The sequence below is a fragment of the Aquarana catesbeiana genome, linkage group LG12 (genome assembly GCF_042186555.1).
Source record: "Aquarana catesbeiana isolate 2022-GZ linkage group LG12, ASM4218655v1, whole genome shotgun sequence".
NCBI classification, from domain to species: domain Eukaryota; kingdom Metazoa; phylum Chordata; class Amphibia; order Anura; family Ranidae; genus Aquarana; species Aquarana catesbeiana.
The window spans coordinates 50,430,413-50,454,112 of record NC_133335.1 but is presented as its reverse complement, the minus strand read 5'-3'; the positions used below and the strand labels follow the sequence as shown (position 1 = coordinate 50,454,112).

The window sequence follows — 23,700 nt, the reverse complement described above, 5'->3', positions numbered from 1 at the left end:
CAAGTCCTACAGAGGGCTACAGTATGTCAGACTAGTAACTTTGTATATGAGATTTATAGCAGTTTTATATAGATTTCAGCTACAGGGTTGTTCTGGCAAACTACAAAATTTATTTAGGCAGCTACAAATCGCTGGTGTGCCATGGTTATTGGGGAGCTGCATTGGGGAACATGATTAGCTACAAAAACTGATAGCTAGCTGCAAACTCTGCAAAGAGTCAGTCACTCAGTAATTGAGCTTAGAACAGTGTTTCTCAACTGGGGTGCCATCTGAGCTTCCCCAGAGTGCCAGGAGCACAGGGCCTAGTTTGCCCTGGATCAGTGTCATGAATTGCCATGGTGTTAGCAGGCTGTTTGGCAGCACCATAACAACCAATGATGCTCTAGGCCAGGACAGGATGCATGGCGTTATTTGCTGCTATAATGTTATTATAACACCAGCCAGCAACGCATGCCATAAATCAAAATTGGCAAGCTTGGAGAGCCACCCTCAGCATCGAGGAGAGGACTAAGTCTGCCTATTCTAGACCCGCTCCATCTCTTGCCCTCTGCCACGCTGCTGCAGCCAAAAAGCTGGGCTTTAATGTGATAGGGGGGATAGTGTGCTTGATGTGGCTATGCGATTGAATAAAATATCCCAGTTTGGAACCAGGAATGGTTGTATTCAATATTAAAGGATTGTGGTGCCTACAACACTATTTTCAATCTAGAGGAGGTGTCTCCAAAATACATAGGTACAAAAAACAAAAAAAAAAACCCTAAAGGATTTGGCACCTACTAAAGGCTAACACAAAAGTACTTTACTACTTCATTAAGTAATTAGTACATAAAAAAGCTCCATTGAAAGCAGAGTGTGCAACCCCCCTATGTCCTACCCCTCTCCAGTTACAGGCTGGGGGGCGGGAGAGAATGAGGGATACTCCACGTTTTGAGAGAATTTCTATTTAAGTAGCTTCTCATATTATCCAATGTAGCTGCTGCTGACCATGGCACACTGGCAATTTGTAAGGACCTAGATAAGCAATGTAGTCATCTACAACTCTGTGTCCTCTATAACGGAAACTAGAAATTGAACCAAAAAATTTGATTTTTATCTTCTAATGTTGCATGGCCCCAAGTACTTGAGTTAGTTTCCCAGTCATGAACTCTTAAGAACAAGTATATATGGTTCTTCATAATAACAATCTGATATATAGGTTCATCAAGTTTTTTAAGAAAGCTTGGACAGAGTCTTAGCTTCTGCCTATAGTAACCAAAAGGCATTCAAAGGTTTTATGTCCCTCCTATATAGATATATCATTAACCTTTGTTGATGACCACAAGCTTGAACATATGTCTCACTGGTGTGGCACAAACAAAGGCGCTGTGCCAGTAGAGCTTAATTTGTATTTAGTTGCCTCAAGAAGATGACACTGTCACCATTTTCCTTTTTAGGAGGTTTTATGATGATGGTGCTATTTTACTGCGAGAGGAGTCATCTGTTCTCACTGGGATGTTAATAGGCCTCAGTGCCATTGACTTCAGGTAAGATCATTGAGTGGCCCTATGTAATGACCTTCATGCAATTTAGTTTTTAAAACGTTCATTCTAAATGAGGTACACTTTAATGTGTCCATGTCAGGAGAAAAATGTGCGTCTTTAACCCTTATGTTTTATAAACCGTTTCTACAAATGTTTTTACTATGAACACAGATTGTGGAAAACAGTCATGTCCTGTCTGCTAAACAATGTTTTTCCACAACTTTCTTTTATAAATCCCAAGGTTCTTTCTTTTTGTCCATTTTCTGTCATTTTGTGCGCGTTTTTATGTAGATATAAGTTTCTGTTAGTATATCGTGGACTTTGTCTGAAGGAATAATTTACCTGTCCTGTAGATCATGACAACCAACCATGTTTAAGCTTGTTAAATACCTTTATTCTGATTTGTACATTTTCCTTCTAATTTTACAACTACTGTTCAGTGTAAGGGCCTACTTGACTAAATATAAATCAAATGGATAGTTTAGGTAGACCCTCACATTACATAGTGGTTGGAAAACCACCCAATCTTAAGCAGAGGTCTGGGAACCCTAGGAATCAGCTATGGCTGACTGACCTCCCATTTGATGGTGCTTGGATAGTTCTGTGTCCAGTGCCACTTGGCAGAGTCGGCAACACAAACCCAATGAGTTTTTTAGCTGTCTGTAAAGGTGGCATTCTGACCACCACTGTAAGAAAGGCATTCTTCTCATTGCAGGAACATTTGTTCGTGCTACCAATTAATTGGTTTTCCAAGGGTTCCCCAAGACCTGAAAATTATTTCAAGGGTTCCTTTGAGGTAAAAAGTTGGGAGAGGCTAATTTAGCAGATTATACAATTAGATTGTAATGTTTACAGCTAAGCTTCACGTTCACTCTACTATAATACAGCGGAGGAACAATGAAAGAATCTGCCCAAGCAAAACTTCTTCACTCACAGAATTTGGCAGCATACCCAAAAGTAACCTGTGAGATTATGCCATTTTATTACCCGCCCTGTCAACATCAAATCGAAAAGCTGGTTGGTTGCAATGAGTAGCATTACACATACATTATAGACGCATACCAACGGAGGGACAAATAATGCAAACTGTGGAGAACAGTGATAACTAATAAGTCATATTTTTGGGAAAAAGAGTATTGCCGGCGATCGTGTTGCCAGTAGCAGCCTTTTCCAGTTCTGCCTGATACCCTCTATTTTTGTCTTGCAGCTTTTGCCTAAAAGGGGAAGGAATTGATGGCAAAACTCCAGCAGTAATAGACTACACTCCATACTTGAAGTTTACACAAAGGTGAGTGAGTACAAAGTAAAAAAAAACTAAAAAAAAAACAATAATTCTATATGCGAATGATAGAGGCAGCATTGTATGACATCATACTTTTTCTTAGAATACATTACCTGGATATTAGGTGAGACAAGGGATAGGCAGATGATGCAACACCTTGGGCCTTCAACAGGATGTGGGGAGGGGGAAGCTGACCCTGCAACCTACCGTATGTGGCTGAACTAATTAACAGATCATTGGGATGAAGGGGAAGGGATGCACATTGGCCTTCTCAACTTGGGTGCCAAGGACCTTGTCCAAGCACTAAACCCTGAAGTTTAATGCAGTGTTCTACTCAGATTTTTTTTTTTTTTTGTTAATGATGCAAATAACATATCTTTGCCATTGGTAGGGGCATTTGGTTAAATTGCCCAAGCAGTGTAGAGGTTAAATACTTTCTTGGCCAAGACTGCACACTTATTTGCCTGGGGTCAGTAGGGGCTGTTTTAGTGCTAAATATTTTCTCTGCAACCATTTCTTTTAATATGTATCAGCATAATGTTCCCCCGACAATTTCTTCCCCTTTCTGTTCCACTGCTTCTGCCTTTCAGAATTGGTTACATAGTAGGTGAGGTTGAAAAAAGACATAAGTCCATCAAGTCCAACCTATGGTTGTTGGCCCCAATGACTTTAGTTGGGATACCTTCAGTAGACTTTAGCTGGGATACCTGCAGTAGGCTGCAGTAGAGCTATTTGCACTAGCTCTACTTTTATTTCAGTTTTCCATGCACCGTTTTATTATTTTTTTCAAATCCACCTCCTGCAGAAAAGGGGAAGAGATTGCAGGAGGAACGTCACATCACTGGCTTTAAATGTTTTAATATTATTCAACGATACTGGTTGTAGGACCTTTTAATTAAATTTGCAATGAATATTCCAGTTGTTTGCTAATTTTTCTGACCAGTTATGATTACCTAAGTGAGGAAGAAGACCGAGAAAGTGTAGGTGGCAGCAGCAGTGAGGACAGCTCTCCTGAACACCCCTACTTACCACTGCTAACAGATGAGGAGACCTGGTACAGCAAGTGGCGTAAGATGGAGCAGAAGTTTCGCATTGTCTATGCACAAAAGGTAGGTGGAAACCTTCGTATTAATGAGATATCGTAGAGTATGTATTTCCTGTTTTAAACTGCAAGCTGCCAACATAAAAAAAAATAAGAGTTGTATTCCTTATTTTAGTATAGTAGGTGGAGCCATATAAAGCATTCCTTCATGTCCCTGTCACTAACTGTACCTCCAGAACTCATAGTACGTGTTTCAGATACAATACTAATTATAGAAAATCAATTATCTGACAGGCATGCTGCTGTTTGGACTTTTTGATCCTTATTAGTTCTAGGTATTGATCAAATGACTATTATGTGGGGCTTGAAGCAAACCCCACTAAGAAAGCTAGGAAGGAATTCAAATCACATACCCTAAATCAGTGGTCTCCAAATTGTGGCTCGGAGGGAGGATGCGGCCCTTTGCTTGCCTTTATCTGGCCCTTGGGGCACTGTTCCTCTCACTGATACAAGACTGTATTCCTCCTACTGACACCAGTGATGAGGTACTATTCTTCCCACTGAAACCAATGATGAGGCACTATTCCGCCAACTGACACCGAAGATGGGGCACTATTCTTACTAATGACACCAATGATGAGGCCGTATTCCTCCCACCGATACCAATGATAAGGCACTATTCCTCCCAATGACATCAATGATTTGGCATTATTCCTCCCATTGATACCAACATCTGGCCCACCTTAAGTCTAAAGGACAGTAAACTGGCCTTTGTTTTGAAAGTTTGGAGACCCCTGCTCTAAAGCTATGCATAGTATTGCTGTCTTATAACAGGTGTTTGCAATGTGGACAATGAATGAGGGCGTCACTGAGATATGAGCAAGATAACCACTTTTGCTGCAATACTTGATTTCAATCCGACACTGTCCCCTGCAGAAAGTCACCTCTGCGATTTTTTTTTTTAAAGGTGTCCATATACTTTAATTATATTTGCGGATCTAAACAGATCTGGCAGTAGAAATGTTTTTTTCTACAATAGATTTTCTTTAACGATCTTAGCCATGCAAAGCTACCTGGGGAAATAAAATATCTGGCATCCAGGATGAACTTTGGTATGATGCTGGGAACTGTTTCCGGTGGGTGCATTATTCATAGGCTTCGTTTTGCTTTCTGCCGGTTTTATTTTCCGAGATGATATTGATTTTGTAGCCAAGAGAGCCATTTGTGCCCCATACATAGGCTAACTAATTTATTAGATTATTGTATTTGATGCATAAAGGGATTTAATCCATTGGAACAGTTGGCATGCACCTCCTCTTCCTTTATCCAATATGTGCCTAGCGTTCTGTACATATCCCGTGTTCTCTCATTGACTTCTTCAAGGTAATGCTGGTTTATCTCAGTTGCATCACTCTAAATGAAAACGGACTGGGGATAACGTCCAAATCACCAGGTCTCTGGTCTAGTCTCTTAGTACACAGTTTAATGTCCCGTGTATCCAGAGGAGGTTCCTGCATGATACTGCCAAATATCATCGATACCATGTCCATGTCCACCTTTTAAAAGGTTCAATTTAGGCTTCTCCCTGTAGTGTGCAGATATCTACCTAATGTGTCTGTCAGTAAATCCCTTTTTAGTTTGTAGCACATGATTTTTTTCTCTTACTGTAAAACATCTAGCAGTTTGTTGGATTTCAGATCAATAGAGATCTACTTGATGAAGCTCCTTGCCGTGATGGTCAATGCCGTGTACTGTGAATTGTTGATGATCTAATGACTGTGTTCTGTAGTTACTGGAAATGTCTCATTGTAAAGCTGACTCCAGTCTTTGTTCCATACAAGTGCTGGAAAATATGTGGCCTCTATGACCCATTCATTGAAAAAAAAACATGGTGGGATGTCTCAGCTCCACCAGTGATTCACAATTGATGTGGTCTGGTGCAGCTGGTACTGAGAGCATTTTTTTATGTGACTCAACAGTTCTACATCTATAGCTCAGATGCACCTTCGTTTATGTTAGCCTTTTTTTTGAGCAAGCCAAGTGTACAAAAGCAATAAGTGTGAATCCTTTTCTGGTTGTGTCTACCTTATAAGGTTTACTAGAGGCGTCCTTGAGTACCATGCTGAACGCAAATGTCATCTATGTATTAGAAAATGTCCCTACCCGCAATAACCACTCTCTTACTCCGTTCTCATTCTTGAAACGCTAGTATATGCCATCCAGGTATACCTGTATTGTTAATACTGTTTTATATAAAACAAATTTATCTTAAAGCTGAACTCCAGGCAAACGCTTAAATACCCAGATGAAATGCATATAGGGGAGCTGCTTTACCTGCAAAAAGGATTTGCATTCCTGTCCATCCTGTCCTGAGATTTACACAGAACAGACCTGTTTGGCAGGGCAGGAGTCCTGATTCTTCTCTGTTGCAGCTGGGTTGGTATAGAAAAGCAGCAGACTGATCAGCTCTGTTCTCCCCTCTCATATATGACCCTTGAACAGAAGCACAACTGATTGGCTCCTTGTGCTGCTTCCTTCCCCCCAAGTCTCAGCTCTGTTGTGCAGTGGATTGCAAGAGGCTAATACAAAGTCAATTTCAGGAACTTGCGCTGCTTACATTCAAAGCCAAAGTTTGGGTAAAAAAACCCAAAAAAAACAAATCAACAAAAGGGACATTACTATTATTAATCCAATGTGTCCCTTTTGCTGTTGGCTCCCACAGTCCTTGACATCTTCCTCCTCTAATCACCATAATCTGCGGTGGGGCTTAATAGAGCCAACAGATTTGTGACAGGCACTCATCAAGAGTGCCGACTATGCCTGCCTTTCTGCACCCTCTAACATTCATAGATTGTGTTTCAGTCATAGGAACTATAGTACAGCTTTTGTGAATAGAGGAGCTGGGCGGAAATGTCTGGCGTAGTTGAGCACTCTTGATGAGTGCCTGTCACAAGTCTGACAGCTTGAAGGTTACGGCAGTGGGGATAGGCTGCATCAGAGAGAACAGGAGCCAGCAGGACAAGGGACACATCCGATTAGGAGCAAGTAATGTCCCATTAAACAAATTACATTTAAAGTGTCACAAAACCCACATCATAAAAAACTATCAATAAATGGTGCATTACATGCTGCTCATACTCACTTTGAGATTCGTTTTCTGTATTCTGCACAAAAAAAAAAACTGGTTGACCGTGCTGCTCTTTATCTCCACCTTCTGTCCATGTCCCCAATGCAACTAGGGATTTTGCAGAGCAGTGTTGGCAGCTCTGCACATGCTCAGTTTTGAGTGAGTTTCTATTCTGAACATCTCCTCCCTATCACATCTGAGAAGCCCTATAGAGTCGCACATGTGGGCCACGGCCATATACACAGTGGTAAATGACAGCTCACTCCCTTCCTCCCTCCCTCCCTCCCTCCTCCTCTATGCCCACTAACCAGCTAAACACAAGGGGGTGGGATATTACATGTAGATTTATGAAGGCTTCACCTCCCTCGTATTCTAAGACACAGGCTGGAGGGGCATGACAGCCTGTGACTGGCAGAAATCTGCCCACACCATGTTATTTCCAAAAAAAAAGATTTAATGTCAAATTCTATATTTGTATGACAATTTACAACAATGTATTGATATTATTTATTTTTATTCTGTATTCCAAAGGCTTTTTTTTTTTTTTTTTTGAACATGTGACCAGCAGCAGAGGACTAGAAGCTCCTCCTGCTTATGTTTCCCTGCAATCAGGCTGGGCAAGTGCTGGGCCATGTGAGAACTGTATATGGATTAGGAAAAATGTACATAATTTAAATAATTACAGTGCCATCATCCATATACAGACATAGAAGGGACAATGAAAAATTAAATAGTGTGTGCTCAGTATCACTTTAAGAATGGGTTAAAAAATACAGCGCTACAGTGCCTTGAAAAAGTATTCATAGCCCTTTGAAATATTCCACATTTTGTCATGTTACAACCAAAAATGTAAATGTATTTTATTGAGATTTTATGTGATAGACCAACACAAAGTGGCACATAATTGTGAAATGGAAGGAAAATGATAAATGGTTTTCAATTTTTTTTTTACAAATAAATATGTGAAAAGTGTGGTGTGCATTTGTATTCAGCCCCCCTGAGTCAGTGCTTTGCAGCTGCAAGTCTTTTTGGGGATGTCTCTACCAGCTTTGCACATCTAGAGAGTGACATTTTTGCCCATTCTTCTTTGCAAAATAGCTCAAGCTTTGTCAGATTGGATGGAGAGAATCTGTGAACAGCAATTTTCAAGTCTTGCCACAGTCTCCATTAGATTTAGGTCTGGATTTGGACTGGGCCATTCTAACACATGAATATGCTTTGATCTAAACCATTCCATTGTAGCTCTGGCTGTATGTTTAGGGTCGTTGTCCTTCTGGAAGGTGAACCTCTGTCCCAGTCTCAAGTCTTTTGCAGACTCTAACAGCTTTTCTTCTAAGATTGCCCTGTATTTGTCTTCATCCAGCTTCCCTGTCCCTGCTGAAGAAAAGCATCCCCACAACATGATGCTGTCACCACCATGTTTCACGATGGAGATGGTGTGCAGTGTTAGTTTTCAGCCACACATAGAATTTTGCTTTTAGGCCAATAGTTCAATTTTGGTCTCATTTGACCAGAGCACCTTCTTCCACATGTTTGCTGTGTCCCCCACATGGCTTCTAGCAAACTGCCAATGGGACTTCTTATGGCTTTCTTTCAACAACGGCTTTCTTCTTGCCACACTTCCATAAGGGGCAGATTTGTGGAGTACACAACTCAGGCTCGATTCACACAGAGGCAACACGATTTCAGCGCGACTTTGCAAGGCGACTTCAATGCGGCTTCAACGCGACTTCAGCGCGACTTTTAAACAAATTACAACGCGACTTCAAGTCGCCTCCAGGACAAGCGTCTTTGGCTGTGGCCAATCCCAGGATAATCAGCTCTCTGGGAGGGAGGGGTTTGCCTGGGCAAACTAAATTTTTTCCCTGTAAAGTCGCTTCAATGTAGATGGAGATCCGACTTGGAGGCGACTTCCATTGATTTCTATGGTACAGGTCGCCTTGAAGTCGGATCGAAGTAGTACAGGGAGTACTCTCTGAAGTCGGAGCGACTTCAGTAGTGTCAATTAAGACGCTCTGATTCCCTGTAATGTAAATCTCTTCTTGGGGCGACTTGAGGGCTTACAAGTCGGATCCCAAGTCGTCCTAGTGTGAACCGAGCCTAAGAGTTGTCCTGTGGACAGATTCTCCCACCTGAGCTGTGGATTTCTGTAGCTCTTCCAGAGTTACCATGGGCCTCTTGGCTGCTTCCCTGATTAATGCTCTCCTTGCCCGGCCTGTCAGTTTAGGTGGACGGCCATTTCTTGGTAGGTTTGCAGTTGTGCCATACTCTTTCCATTTTCAGATGATGGATTGAACAGAGCTCCGTGAGATGTTCAAAGCCTGGGATATTTTTTTTATAACCATGTTTTAAACTTCTCCACAACTTTATCCCTGACCTGTTTGGTGTGTTCCTTGGCCTTCATGATGCTGTTTGTTTGCTAAGGTTCTCTAACAAACCTCTGAAGGCTTCACAGAACAGCTGTATTTATACTGAGATTAAATGACACACAGATGGACTCTAGATACCAATTAGGGTGAATTCTGAAGGCAATTGGTTCCACTAGATTTTAGTTAGGGATATCAGAGTAAAGGGGGCTAAATATAAATGCACGCCACACTTTTTACACATTTATTTGTAAAAAAAAATTTATAAAACCAATTATTTTCCTTCCACTTCACAAACGTGCCAATATGTGTTGGTCTATCACAAAAAAACTCAATAAAATAGATTTACGTTTTTGGTTGTAATATGACAAAATGCGGAAAATTTCAAGGGGCATGAATACTTTTTCAAGGCACTGTATGTTTATTTGTGTCTTTTCTATCTGTCTGGAGTTCAACTTTAGGTTTCCTGGTTCTATAAAGATATTTTAGCATGATCCAGACCAAATTGGGATACCAGATTTTTTCTAGATTTAAAGATGCAGCAATTCCAGCATGACTTGATAGCAGGGCCGCAGGTTGCCAAAGCTTGGTCTAAGGAAGTGCTTGGTGTGAAATGTGGTTTCAGAAAGTTCATTGTTCTTAAAGGGGTTGCCCTTCCCTTTCACAGGGATATCTAGAGGAGCTGGTCCGTTTACGGGAGTCTCAGCTGAAGAATCTAGAAGCTGAAAACAAGAGACTGACTCAAAGGATCCAGGAGCAGGGAGAGCAAAGCCTGCAGGAGAAACACCAGCTGGAGGGAGTCATCCTAGAACTGCAGGAACAGCTGTGAGTTGGAAGGGGCATCTATGCAGTGCACAGTTATATAGGCAAATGGCTCCACACAATTTAGAAAAGAACCCTCACAAGGGAAGACTGCTGCCTTAGAAGCATCTAACTGTATTTCCTGACCAACAGGCTCAGGAGGATCTAACCAGATTTCTATTACTAACCATCTACCACTAACCATCAAGTCCATGACCAAGTGAGAGACACAAAACTACTACCAATTCTTCACCATAAGACATACATACTCTTCTCCCAACAGTTCACTGGCCATGAAATGAACACCTACTGCCTATCCACTGAATATATGGCACACACCATAACTAAACACTATCCATTGGAAACATTATATCCTATTTCTAAATCATATTTTTTGACCAAACTTAAGGTTATGTTGGTTTCTAAGAGCACCCATTGAGTGGTATTTGATTTTTCCATCATCACAAGACAAGTTCCATTTCTTTGGTGCTTCTTGGAAGACCCCTATTTCCCAACCTTTGGACAAATGTGTTTTTCACCAATCCTTTTACAAGAAACATATTGGGCATTAATCCCCTGACCATGGGGTATATAGACCCTTCCATTGATAATAAGTCATGACAATTATCCTGGACATTGAGGAAGATTTACAAAGAATGGCACAAAGAGAACTAGTATTGAAGTAAAAAGTTATTTGCTCAAATACAAAAATGAAGCTTTGGGCAGTCTTCAATTTTTGCACCAGTTTTTGTATATCACATCCACTCGGTTAGATAAAGAGGTCGGATGCTTAGTCCCCAACCAAGTGTCTTCCACCGGCCGTCGCCAGTGTGTGACGTCACTGGGTCAGAGCTCCCGCAATGCGTATGCGCGAGGGGAACATGCACTTGTCCTATGGCCAGAGGGCGGAAAGCCATGCCAGGACATGCACAAGTGGAAAAGGCGGTCCCAAATAACCAAGACTTGTCTGTCCACCAGGGAGGTCATCTAGCTGCCACATGGAAACAATTGGTTGAACGCCAACATACCAAAGCATGTCACTGGGGGGAAGCAAGCAGCAAAGCTCTGGGAATGCAAATATAAACAAAGAAATATATAGAGTAATTAATGTACAATGAAAATAAATATATAAAGTAATACTTTGATGCCAAGGCAACCCTTAATAATTCATATTGGAGGCTCATGGGTATATGGCACCTGAGGCTGAAACAAAAAAGTAAGGCAAAAAAAAAAAAAAATACAAAAAAGAGATTAGAGCATGGGACAATACACAGAGGGACAGGACCAGACATGGGCTGCACTAACCAATTTAGCCAGGTATCCATGGAAAGAGGGGATATACATGTAGATATACATATACTGTATTTATTGGCGTATAACACTCACTTTTTCACCCTAAAAATTGGGTGCAAATAGTATGTGCGTGTTATACGCCAATACTTCAATTTTAGATGCCTCGGAGGGGACAGGGAGGGGGGCAGGATGAGCGCTGTCAGATTACATACAGTGAGAATCTCCTGTTTACTTGGTGGCCTCTGTAATAGGAAGTCCCGTCTCCTGGGCCGCCATTGGACCACTGTTCTGTCTATCATAGGAGATTCTCACTGTATATAATCTTTTGGCGCTTGTCCCGCCCCCTCCCTGTCCCCTCTAGGCTGCAAATGGGCATTGATCAGGCTGCTTCATTGATGGCAATGGTGAGGCTGCTGCATTGATGTGGACTGATGAGGTCGCATTGATGGCACTTGTGAGGCTGCAGATGGGCACTGATGGGGCTGCATTGGTGGCAATGGTGAGACTGCAGATGGGCACTGACCCTTATTTTGCTTCAAAGTTCCTTATTTAAAATGTAATTTTTTTCCCTGAAACTTCCCTCTTAAAATTAATGTGCGTGTTATACACCTGTGCGTGTTATACGCCGATAAATACGGTATATAACTTTGTATCCATATATAAGCCAGGCATTAGGGAAACCTAAGGGGTACCTGCAGGGGACAAGGTTTAGAGAAATGAGCTAAAGGAATTAACCTTGTTGAGGTCAGGTGGAATAGTGGCATTAAGCCTCTCGATCCAGAGGGTCTCAGGCTGCAAAAGTATCTTGTCACGGTCACCCCCCCTGGAATCGGGGGCACCACCTCCAGGGCAAAATATTTCCAGGGATAAATTTCCCATTCGTTGAGTGATAAAGGTGGTCTCCAATTCTCCGTCTTAGTTCCCTAATAGTCTTCCCTACATAAAAGGCCTTGCAATCGCAAAGCATTAAATAAACGACCCCATTGGGAAGTTCCCCATTGGGAAGTTTAAAGGTTGTGCCAGTAAGGATCCAAGGGCACCGAGGGCATTGCCCACATTGGGAGGTGCCCCTGTTTCTTAAGGAGGCTTGGTTGGGGACCTAGCGTCTGACCTCTTTATCTTTAAGTTAATGGATGATGGTACAATTTTTTACTTCTCCTTTATTATTACTATTGCTACAGAGGCTACTCCCATCTCCACATCCACTCAGTTGTTGGACAATGGATACATACCTGGTATCAGATCTTGACTGACATTCTGGGGTTTTGGCTAAACCTCTGGGTCATCACTTTTAACTCCTTTTGTTGAGACATTTTACATTCAATTTGTATGTATTTATATTATAGTTCCTTTTTAAACACAGTATATCTTTTACAGTGTATCTACCGGTCCAAAACTTTTTTCCATCCCCTGAGAAAGTTTTTGTTGCTGTCTGTGTCCATACAAGTGAGATTTGCCCTCTTTATTTATTTGTCCAGGCAGTGATCATTGTCCCCAGCAATGAAAGTGAAGGCAAATCCAAAACTTTGGGATTGATTTACTAAAGGCAAATTGTGCACTTTGCAAAGTGCACAGTCTAGTTTCCTTTAGTAAGCCAACCCCTTTTGAATTGTAACCAGATCGGGAATAGAGCGAAAATTGTCCTGTGGAGACACCTGTTCCTGTGACAACTGCCTAATGGCCCATACACACGATCAGGAAATCGTATGAAAAATACCGCTTTTGAAGTGATCGTACGATAATCTGATCATTGGTACACAGCTTTCAAGAGCCAATAACGACAGTTTATCCGACTGGACAAGCATGAAAAAATTTCTCGTACAATACAAAATCGTACGATTTTCATTTAATCAGTACAGTTGTCATTAGAAAATACACTACAACACATTACATCACAGTACATCACTTAGTAACTTTACTAAACTTTTCATTTTCGATATGAGATTAGCATGCAAAAAAAAAAAAGGCATAAACGGATTTCTTCTCACTTTGTGTTCTGTGCCTAAGACGAAAAAGTAAAGGGAAATCTCCTAAACTTGAAACAGATGTGGAAAAAATTTATGAGTTTTAACCATTCTCTACAATATCCAAAATGAAATATTACATTTTGGCTTTGGATTTAAGGGTAGTATGCTAGTCTTGATCCCAATTCCCCCAAACACCAGCCATAAAGGCTATACCAAAGGAAATTGATACTTTACCATCAGTATTGGAATTACTTGCCTATCTTTCATCTCTGTTGGGCACAGTCCATTTTAACACCAGGCACCAGTCATAGAACACCGCTCCCAAAAACCCACTTAACAGCATACACTATCTGCATGTATGGGCACAACTAAAACTCCAATCACATCACATAGTGTGTATGCCTCACTAGTGACAGGGAGTATAACAGAAATCCACATTGAATGACCTTGCCACTGATCATCAACCCTTAAAGAATTCCAATATAGGAGAATTATACCAGGGCATTGCCATAAAGTGTGTTCAGATTACCTCTACTCATTGTCTGCTTAGCCTTGGATAAACACTCATTTTTGATTGATAGGTGTGGTTTTGCGTTTATTTAGTCCTTTCTTTTGACTAAACTGTTTGACATCATCCAGTAGGATCTAGGAGCTGCATACAATATCATATCAAACACCAACCAGACATGCTCCAATCCCAAAGCAAACATACCCATCAAGCACCTTGGCATTTCATAACTAGAGCATTCTCTCCCTGTAATTCCAGCACTGGCCTACTCCCTTCTGAAAATGCCCCCATCAAACAGTTCAACTCAAGCATTGGGGCCCCTCTGGTTAACCAGTGGCCGTCCCTGGGCACCCTTAATGATAACGAGACATCTGTTAAACCCACGCTGTACAGGAGGTAAGACACCATACACCCCATAACACGTTTACATTCAACGTTCGTTATCTATGTCTCATGTCAATGGAACATCTGACTAGCTCCTACAGGGCATCCAATATTTTGAAGTTGTGCAGCAAAATAATTAATCTTTCAAATCCCATTCATTAACTATCTTGTTCCCGTATGCTTCTACAGGCTCTTGGTAGCAACACCAAGGGTTTAGGTAACTGCGTAAATTAGTATATATGAGTATTACATGAGCTGTATATATAAGGCATGAAAATTTAGCATTGAACTTGGTGGAAACTGTAGAGCCTGTTTAGACACAATAAGGATTGCTGTCTTCATTTGTTTGTACTTCATACCTACATGGCAGTAACAGCCTTTCCATTATCAATGGTGTAGGGTACAGACTTTACAACTATGTTCCTACTTTGCATGGGTGGGTAGTGTGCTGGGTCTCCCTGCCATTATGTGATGAGCATATGACCCCAAAACCAAAGTGGCAGCTCTCTTTGCCAAAATAATGTGGCAGAAAATGGTGTCCACAAGCAGATGGGGTTATGACCTCATAAAGGGGACCAGCAATAGGCTCCTAATTATTGAGCAGGAAGAGTTAAGGTCGGTTCTTCTAGGACAACCTTCAAAATGAAAACATTTCCAACCGGGCACAGTTGATACTTTAAGAGTCAGTACAGGCATAACTGAACAAGATGGGAAAATAATTTTATTTACAAAACTGATCATTTTGCTGTCTTGTCTTATGATGTCACCTACATCAGGAAGGGGAAGGTGTACTGTACAGTCCTGAAAATGTGTGATGGCTGCTATTCAATACTACTGTGTAGTACGGCTTGCTTTCTGCTGAGCATTGCATGTCTTATGAACCTTATGTTCTATTGGGCTAGTTGTTTCTTCTCCACAGGCACAGCTATCTGAGCACAGAACACCTCTCAGCTGAGCTGAGTCTGAGCTCCGAATCCCAGAGAGCAGAAGGAAAGCAGGACGGGGAGCCTTGGGGTCCTATTGGTAAGTCAGTTGTGTGCTGATGGTGCTATTGAAATTACTGTAACTGCATGGTGCATAGCACGAGTGAAGAGTGACTACATGCTAGCATTAAATGGTTACATTTTATACGGATCTATCCTTTAAAAAAAATGCCCCCTACACCTAACAACAGCTGCACATCAGTTATGCAGTATAATATGCCCAAAGTAAGGGTTCAGCAAGTGTGCAAATACCAGCTATATTCTCTTCAGCGTGTAATGGGTGCAAACACATAGGGTGGTTATATTGCCTATTGCAGAAGCCAAGCAGTATGCCCTCTTTGATGTAAATTGATATTTGGCCCTCACCCATTTCCATATTGCAATAAAAAGAAAGCCCCCTTCCCAAGAATTTTTTAGTAGTCGTTTGTTTATTTGAGGTTCCATTGGTTCCTCCTTATCCTGGGCACCCCCCCACCCCCTCCGTTGTCATCACTTCTCTATCCCTGGCCAGCCAAAGAATGTTTAAGGCTGCAGGGATTTCTGGAACTCCTATTGGCATCAATTTCCACAATTCAATTGGTGTACCTAATATGGCATTGTACTAAGTAATGTCACAGGAAACCTTTCATTATCATTAGATCATTAGAGTTCCTTATGCAAGTAAAACCATGCTTCTTTAAATTGCTAGGAAAAAATCTCTTAACATTGTCAAGTCTTCACAAAAATCCTTGTAGTTTGGGTAGGCAATAGCTTTGAACTATTGTACACCATGGGTGCTCAACCTGTGGCCCTCCAGCTGTTGCGGAACTACAAGTCCCATTAGGCATCTGCCTTTAGGAGTCATGCTTGTAATGGTCAGCCTTGCAATGACTCATGGGACTTTGGGATCTGCAACAGCTGGAGGGCCACAAGTTGAGCACCCATGATGTACACTATATATTTAGGCTTATCACATTTTTTACACTTTTTTCCCCTCCATAGGTAAGGACCCAACCCCTTCCATGCTGGGATTGTGTGGTTCTCTGGCATCCATTCCCAGCTGTAAATCTCTGCCAAGCTTGAAATCCAATGAATGCCTTGTCAGTAATAGCAGTGAGACAAGTCCTGCTGGAAGCCCCAGCTGAGGTCTTCTAAACACAAGTCACCATCAATGCATTACGTCTTGACCACTGTAGGAGAAGCTCAGTTTATCTCTTGATACCGTCTTGCCAAGTTACTTTTCTTCGGCCAATTGCATAACTCCTAATGGTGGTCTATTAAGGATAATACAAGGACTTGCAAAAAAAATAGCACAGTATATAATCCATCACCCAACAGAGAACTGATACACCCCACTATAACCAGTTCCTGATCCACTGTAAACCTTGTAGAAAACACAAGAAATTATCTGGACCTGAATACATAAATGGATGTCTACTGCTGTTGGTAAATGAAAAGTCTGAGACTATATTGCTGCATTCAAAGTGATATCAGTTAATTCTCCTATACTTGTCCCCTTACAAAATAAATTGCCTTTTTAAATAGGCATATCCAATATTCTCTTCCCTTCATGGACCAAGTGGAGACCTTCAACTCATGAACCCTGTAAGGGCAGAAGTTGGCTCCTTTGTCTGGACTTCAATAAACTGTATGTTGTGTAACTGAGCACTGGTACAACTGGTTGTTATGGAGGCCTCTGTGAGAGGAATATGTGCAATTCTGTCCATTAAACTGCTGAACTAAAGGAATTTGAAATTGCCCAATTGTTTGTGTGTGTCAATTAAAGATGATCTCTGAACATCAATTCCCACTCAAATTTCGCCATGCTAGTTAGAAAAAAATAATATAAAATCTACTTTTGCTACCCTAAATCCATGGTCATGTGAAGCTCAGGGTCCTGAGTCTTCTTTCTTCTTCACTGCAGAATAAAAGGGTCCCTTTTGGGGTGCCCACATTGTTGCCTATTGACCAGCCATCAGTGGCATGCTCTATGGTCCTTAAGACTGCGGCGGTGTGATGACATTACACCAAGGAGACCAGTTGGCTTGGACATAGACTGCAGCGCTGGATGACCGATGTCTGATCCCAGAAGAGGCGCAAGCGAGGGAATCGTTTCTTTTAGAAGTTATACATTTCTATTAAAAAAACAAAAATGTATGTGGGTAGGTTTACTTTTGTCCGGAGTTGGGTTTTAATATACCAACGTCCCAATGTGAAACATATTCAATAAGCTGCTGAGTACAGTAACCCATAGCAACTGAGCCAAGATCATATTCTAGTAATCAAGTCATTTCTGCACTTGACTTAATCGCTAAACACAAAGGGAGCCTAGCCAAATAACCCCCACCCATTCTGACCATCTTGCCCTCTTTCATTGTAAAACAAATCTCTTAAACTGAGCTTGCTTAAAAGTTTCAACAGGTAAGAAAAAAAATACATGACCTTGTGGTGGTGACATTGGAAATTGAATGAGCTTAGAAATATCAAAAAGGGGAGAGGAACAAATTGGAAATGACAAGTTGTGCCTCTAGCTTTGCTGTCAGCTGTCAAATCGAATGAAGTAAAAGTAAAGTATATGTAAATGGTGGTGATGGCTTTAAGGTTAACCTGTTGAAAAGATAGATTCACTATAAACCTAGAGCTCCAACCTGCCCGTTATTAAACCTAGAGCTTCAACCTGCCCGTTGTTAAACCTAGAGCTCCAACCTGCCCGTTGTTAAACCTAGAGCTCCAACCTGCCCGTTGTTAAACCTAGAGCTCCAACCTGCCCGTTGTTAAACCTAGAGCTCCAACCTGCCCGTTGTTAAACCTAGAGCTCCAACCTGCCCGTTGTTAAACCTAGAGCTCCAACCTGCCCGTTGTTAAACCTAGAGCTCCAACCTGCCCGTTGTTAAACCTAGAGCTCCAACCTGCCCGTTGTTAAACCTAGAGCTCCAACCTGCCCGTTGTTAAACCTAGAGCTCCAACCTGCCCGTTGTTAAACCTAGAGCTCCAACCTGCCCGTTGTTAAACCTAGAGCTCCAACCTGCCCGTTGTTAAACCTAGAGCTCCAACCTGCCCGTTGTTAAACCTAGAGCTCCAACCTGCCCGTTGTTAAACCTAGAGCTCCAACCTGCCCGTTGTTAAACCTAGAGCTCCAACCTGCCCGTTGTTAAACCTAGAGCTCCAACCTGCCCGTTGTTAAACCTAGAGCTCCAACCTGCCCGTTGTTAAACCTAGAGCTCCAACCTGGCCGTTGTTAAACCTAGAGCTCCAACCTGGCCGTTGTTAAACCTAGAGCTCCAACCTGGCCGTTGTTAAACCTAGAGCTCCAACCTGCCCGTTGTTAAACCTAGAGCTCCAACCTGCCCGTTGTTAAACCTAGAGCTCCAACCTGCCCGTTGTTAAACCTAGAGCTCCAACCTGCCCGTTGTTAAACCTAGAGCTCCAACCTGCCCGTTCTTAAACCTAGAGCTCCAACCTGCCCGTTGTTAAACCTAGAGCTCCAACCTGCCCGTTATTAAACCTAGAGCTCCAACCTGCCCGTTCTTAAACCTAGAGCTCCAACCTGCCCGTTGTTAAACCTAGAGCTCCAACCTGCCCGTTCTTAAACCTAGAGCTCCAACCTGCCCGTTATTAAACCTAGAGCTCCAACCTGCCCGTTATTAAACCTAGAGCTCCAACCTGCCCGTTATTAAACCTAGAGCTCCAACCTGCCTGTTCTTAAACCTAGAGCTCCAACCTGCCCGTTGTTAAACCTAGAGCTCCAACCTGCCCGTTATTAAACCTAGAGCTCCAACCTGCCCGTTGTTAAACCTAGAGCTCCAACCTGCCCGTTGTTAAACCTAGAGCTCCAACCTGCCCGTTGTTAAACCTAGAGCTCCAACCTGCCCGTTGTTAAACCTAGAGCTCCAACCTGCCCGTTCTTAAACCTAGAGCTCCAACCTGCCCGTTCTTAAACCTAGAGCTCCAACCTGCCCGTTATTAAACCTAGAGCTCCAACCTGCCCGTTATTAAACCTAGAGCTCCAACCTGCCCGTTGTTAAACCTAGAGCTCCAACCTGCCTGTTCTTAAACCTAGAGCTCCAACCTGCCCGTTGTTAAACCTAGAGCTCCAACCTGCCCGTTATTAAACCTAGAGCTCCAACCTGCCCGTTATTAAACCTAGAGCTCCAACCTGCCTGTTCTTAAACCTAGAGCTCCAACCTGCCCGTTGTTAAACCTAGAGCTCCAACCTGCCCGTTGTTAAACCTAGAGCTCCAACCTGCCCGTTCTTAAACCTAGAGCTCCAACCTGCCCGTTGTTAAACCTAGAGCTCCAACCTGCCTGTTCTTAAACCTAGAGCTCCAACCTGCCCGTTATTAAACCTAGAGCTCCAACCTGCCCGTTATTAAACCTAGAGCTCCAACCTGCCCGTTATTAAACCTAGAGCTCCAACCTGCCCGTTGTTAAACCTAGAGCTCCAACCTGCCTGTTCTTAAACCTAGAGCTCCAACCTGCCCGTTGTTAAACCTAGAGCTCCAACCTGCCTGTTCTTAAACCTAGAGCTCCAACCTGCCTGTTCTTAAACCTAGAGCTCCAACCTGCCCGTTATTAAACCTAGAGCTCCAACCTGCCCATTATACGCAGCTTCACTTGCACGCCCTATAGAAAGGGCAAGGTCAGAAATCAAGCCGTAACCTGCTAATGCTAGTCAGGAAATATCTGAGCTGTGTTGGGACAAGTCTTCAATCTACTTTACGGTGAGTTCTTAGTAATTAACTTTCTCTCTTAAAGTGAAACTATAGGCAAAACTTTATTTTTTCATTTTTGGATAGAGTAAGGGAGGGTTATAACTCATGTCAGATTTTTTTTTTTTTTTGCCATCTTTGTTCCATTGGGGAGATTTCTTGTCACTTTCTGTCCCATAGCCAAACAGGAAGTGAGAGGAAATTCCTGCAAATTAAGGGAATTCCCTGGGGACCCCCAGGTCACCAGAACAAGTGCCCCCATTGGAAGATTTCCCCTCTATTACTTTTCTGGGGACAACCCAAAATTGGGGATTTTCTTTTACTTTCAATGATATTGGTAAACAGGACAAATAGAGAGGGGGGATCTCCATAATAGGGGCACAGACAGCAAAATAAACTGACAGGTGTTCCAGGGTGGATTTGATTTAAATCACTAGCAAAAAGGCTTGATTTAAATCATAATTTTTAAAGAGCAACTGTCATCTCTGTCCTGCAGTGGCTCCTCCGCTGACCTGCTGTTGACTCACCGACAGTCACATTCACTATAATGGGATAGCTGGTAATGCGGCAGTGACACAACAAGGTGAGGGACGTGGCTGCAGCAGGTGAGTGGATTCCGGCTAACAGGCGCTGCCATGATGGATCTGAAATGACAGGTGCTCTTTAAATGTAAGGACTTTCTTGCTGGTAGTTAAAGTCTTTAATATTTGCAAACAAAATGAAGGTTTCCTATTTAGAATAATAAGCTGTCAGGTTAGTAAAACAGCGATATCAGAACCGATTCATTCATACAGTTTGTAGTGTACATAGATGTGCAAAACAATGGGATAAAGGAATATTCCTGAACTTTCTTTTATCTCATGGTTACTGTGAAATTGTGTGAATGCATCAACGCAGTGCATGTTATCTCAGCTTGCAGAGCTTGGATGTATTGAATGAATTTACCAAAAATTTAACTATTGCAGAATATACAGCCTCATGCTACATAACTAAGCTCCATTTCATGCTGAATAAACTAAATTATTAATGTATCCTAAATAGAAAACTATCTTTAGATATATTTTTACTCCAAAAGCATTTTATTTAAATAATTTGCTAAAAAAATAGATTTACATCCAAAAAAAAAATCTGATTAAAAAAAAAAAAAAAAATCATTGATTTTTATCCACCCTGAGGTGTTCTAATCCTACTCCACTCTATCCAAAACTAAAAAAACAAAACAAAAAACGTTTTACTTTTTAGTTATACTTTAAGTAGCCTCACTCAACCAGGGTTTTCTTCCAGAATTTGCTAAGGGTTCAGGTAAGCAGTGGTGGATCGAATGTAAACTGCACCAATGCCAGTGGCTTGCAACCAGTGGAACCTCTCCCCTGGTTTCTCAGGTAAAGTAACCCCTTGCACAAATAATCATATTATGTCTGTAAGGGGTATACTGTTCCAACTGTCTCCCAAACTATGGAGGAACTACACCAACCATTGTAATAGGCATTCTTTTCACTAACCACAAATGTAACAGGGTATGATATCTACTGAATGAAAGGTGGACCTTTTCCCATTGACCACCAATGTGGAATGAGCTGTAGATCTAATCATTTTAAACAGGAGTTCCCTCAGACCTGAAAATCATTTCAAGAGTTCCTCCATGGTACAACCCCTGGCAAAAATTATGGAATCACCAGTCCCTGAGGATGTTCCTTCAGTTGTTTATTGTTGTAAAAAAAAAGCAGATCACAGACATGGCCAAAAACTAAAGGCATTTCAAATGGCAACTTTCTGGCTTTAAGAAACACTAAAAGAAATCAAGAAACATAATTGTGGTGGCCAGTAACAGTTAGATTTATAGAACAAGCACAGGGAATAAATTATGGAATCACTCAATTCTGAGGAAAAAATTATGGAATCGTGAAAAACAAACAAAATAACACTCCAACACATCACTAGTACTTTGTTGCACCACCTCTGGCTTTTTATAACTGCTTGCAGTCTCTGAGGCATTGACTTAATGAGTGATAAACAGTACTCTTCATCAATCTGGCTCCAGCCTTCTCTGATTGCTGTTGCCAAATCATCTTTGCAGGTTAGAGCCTTGTCATGGACCATTTTCTTTAACTTCCACCACAGATTTTCAATTGGATTGAGATCCGGACTGTTTGCAGACCATGACATTGACCTTATGTGTCTTTCTTCAAGGAATTTTTTCACAGTTTTTGCTCTATGGCAAGATGCATTATCATCTTGATAAATGATTTCATCATCCCCAAACATCCTTTCAATAGATGGGATAAGAAAAGTGTCCAAAATTTCAATGTAAACCTGTGCATTTATTGAAGATTTAATGACAGCCATCTCCCCAGTGCCTTTACCTGACATCCAGCCCCATATCATAATTGACTGTGGAAATTTGCATGTTTTCTTCAGACAGTCGTCTGCATATATCTCATTGGAACGGCACCAAACAAAAGTTCTAGCATCATCACCTTGCCCAATGCAGATTCGAGATTCATCACTGAATATGACTTTCATCCAATCATCCACAGTCCACGATTGCCTTTCCTTAGCCCATTGTAACCTTGTTTTTTTGTGTTTAGGTGTTAGAGATGGCTTTCTTTTAGCTTTTCTGTATGTAAATCCCATTTCCTTTAGGCGGTTTCTTACAGTTCGGTCACAGATGTTGACTCCAGTTTCCTCCCGTTTGTTCCTCATTTGTTTTGTTGTACATTTTCTGTTTTCAAGGCATATTGCTTTAAGTTTTCTGTCTTGACGCTTTGATGTCTTCCTTGGTCTACCAGTATGCTTGCCTTTAACCACCTTCCCATGTTGTTTGTATTTGGTCCATGTTTTAGACACAGCCGACTGTGAACAACCAACATCTTGTGCAACACTGCGTGATGATTTACCCTCTTTACCTACATACTAACCTACATACTAACAAGCAGATTTAATCTGATGCAGGTTTAGTGTTTGTAATGAAAATTTACAGGGTGATTCCATAATTTTTTCCTCAGAATTGAGTGATTCCATAATTTATTCCCTGTGCTTGTTCTATAAATCTAACTGTTACTGGCCACCACAATTATTTTTCTTGATTTCTTTTAGTGTTTCTTAAAGCCAGAAAGTTGCCATTTGAAATGCCTTTAGTTTTTGGCCATGTCTGTGATCTGCTTTTTTTCTACAACAATAAACAACTGAAGGAACATCCTCAGGGACTGGTGATTCCATAATTTGTGCCAGGGGTTGTAGAAAGGTTGGGAAAAAAATGCTCTTCAATATCACTGGTCAGGTTCAACCTCCTAAAGCTTCGTACACACGATTGGATTTTCCGCAGACAAAACCTTGGACTTTTGTCAGAAGGCATGTGCCTAGATTTTGTCTTGCATACAAACGGCAACGAATTGTCGGCCAACAAACATGAACATAGTGACGCACTATGTGGTTTTTCCGCTCTTTAGCGCCACTCTTTGGGCTCTTTCTGCTAATTTCATGTTAGTAGAAGTTTGGTGAGTGTTGATTTGCGCTTTTTATTTAGCGCTTTTCATTTTGTGCTTTTCAGTTTACGCTTTCCAATTCGTTTCTGAACGGCCGTTCTTCAACCAGCCATGTTGCGGAAACGGAGGAGATAACGTGTTATTTATTATTGGCCTTGGAGTTCCTGCTTTGACCCAAGTCCAGTCCAGGAACAGGAGGAGGAGGATTTCTTGGACCAAAAATTGGTTGCTTTATTAATCGTGACCAATTCTGT

The 23,700-nt window shown here is 41.7% G+C and overlaps 1 protein-coding gene across 5 annotated transcripts in view; it reads left to right on the top strand.

The window, feature by feature from the left end:
* The window catches only part of RUNDC3A (RUN domain containing 3A), a 32,402-nt gene extending 15,392 nt beyond the window's left edge, over positions 1-17,010 (top strand). Inside the window, exons 5-11 of one of the 5 annotated variants that reach the window (XM_073607746.1) lie at positions 1,434-1,523; positions 2,728-2,808; positions 3,722-3,911; positions 10,005-10,162; positions 14,165-14,302; positions 15,210-15,313; positions 16,255-17,010. In XM_073607746.1, coding sequence (XP_073463847.1) covers positions 1,434-1,523; positions 2,728-2,808; positions 3,722-3,911; positions 10,005-10,162; positions 14,165-14,302; positions 15,210-15,313; positions 16,255-16,397 — 904 coding nt within the window. In that variant the 3' untranslated portion in view covers positions 16,398-17,010. The remainder of the gene's footprint in view (positions 1-1,433; positions 1,524-2,727; positions 2,809-3,721; positions 3,912-10,004; positions 10,163-14,164; positions 14,303-15,209; positions 15,314-16,254) is intronic. The other 4 variants (XM_073607748.1, XM_073607747.1, XM_073607749.1 and 1 more) reach the window with 4 other exon arrangements.
* Positions 17,011-23,700: the final 6,690 nt, after the last annotated feature.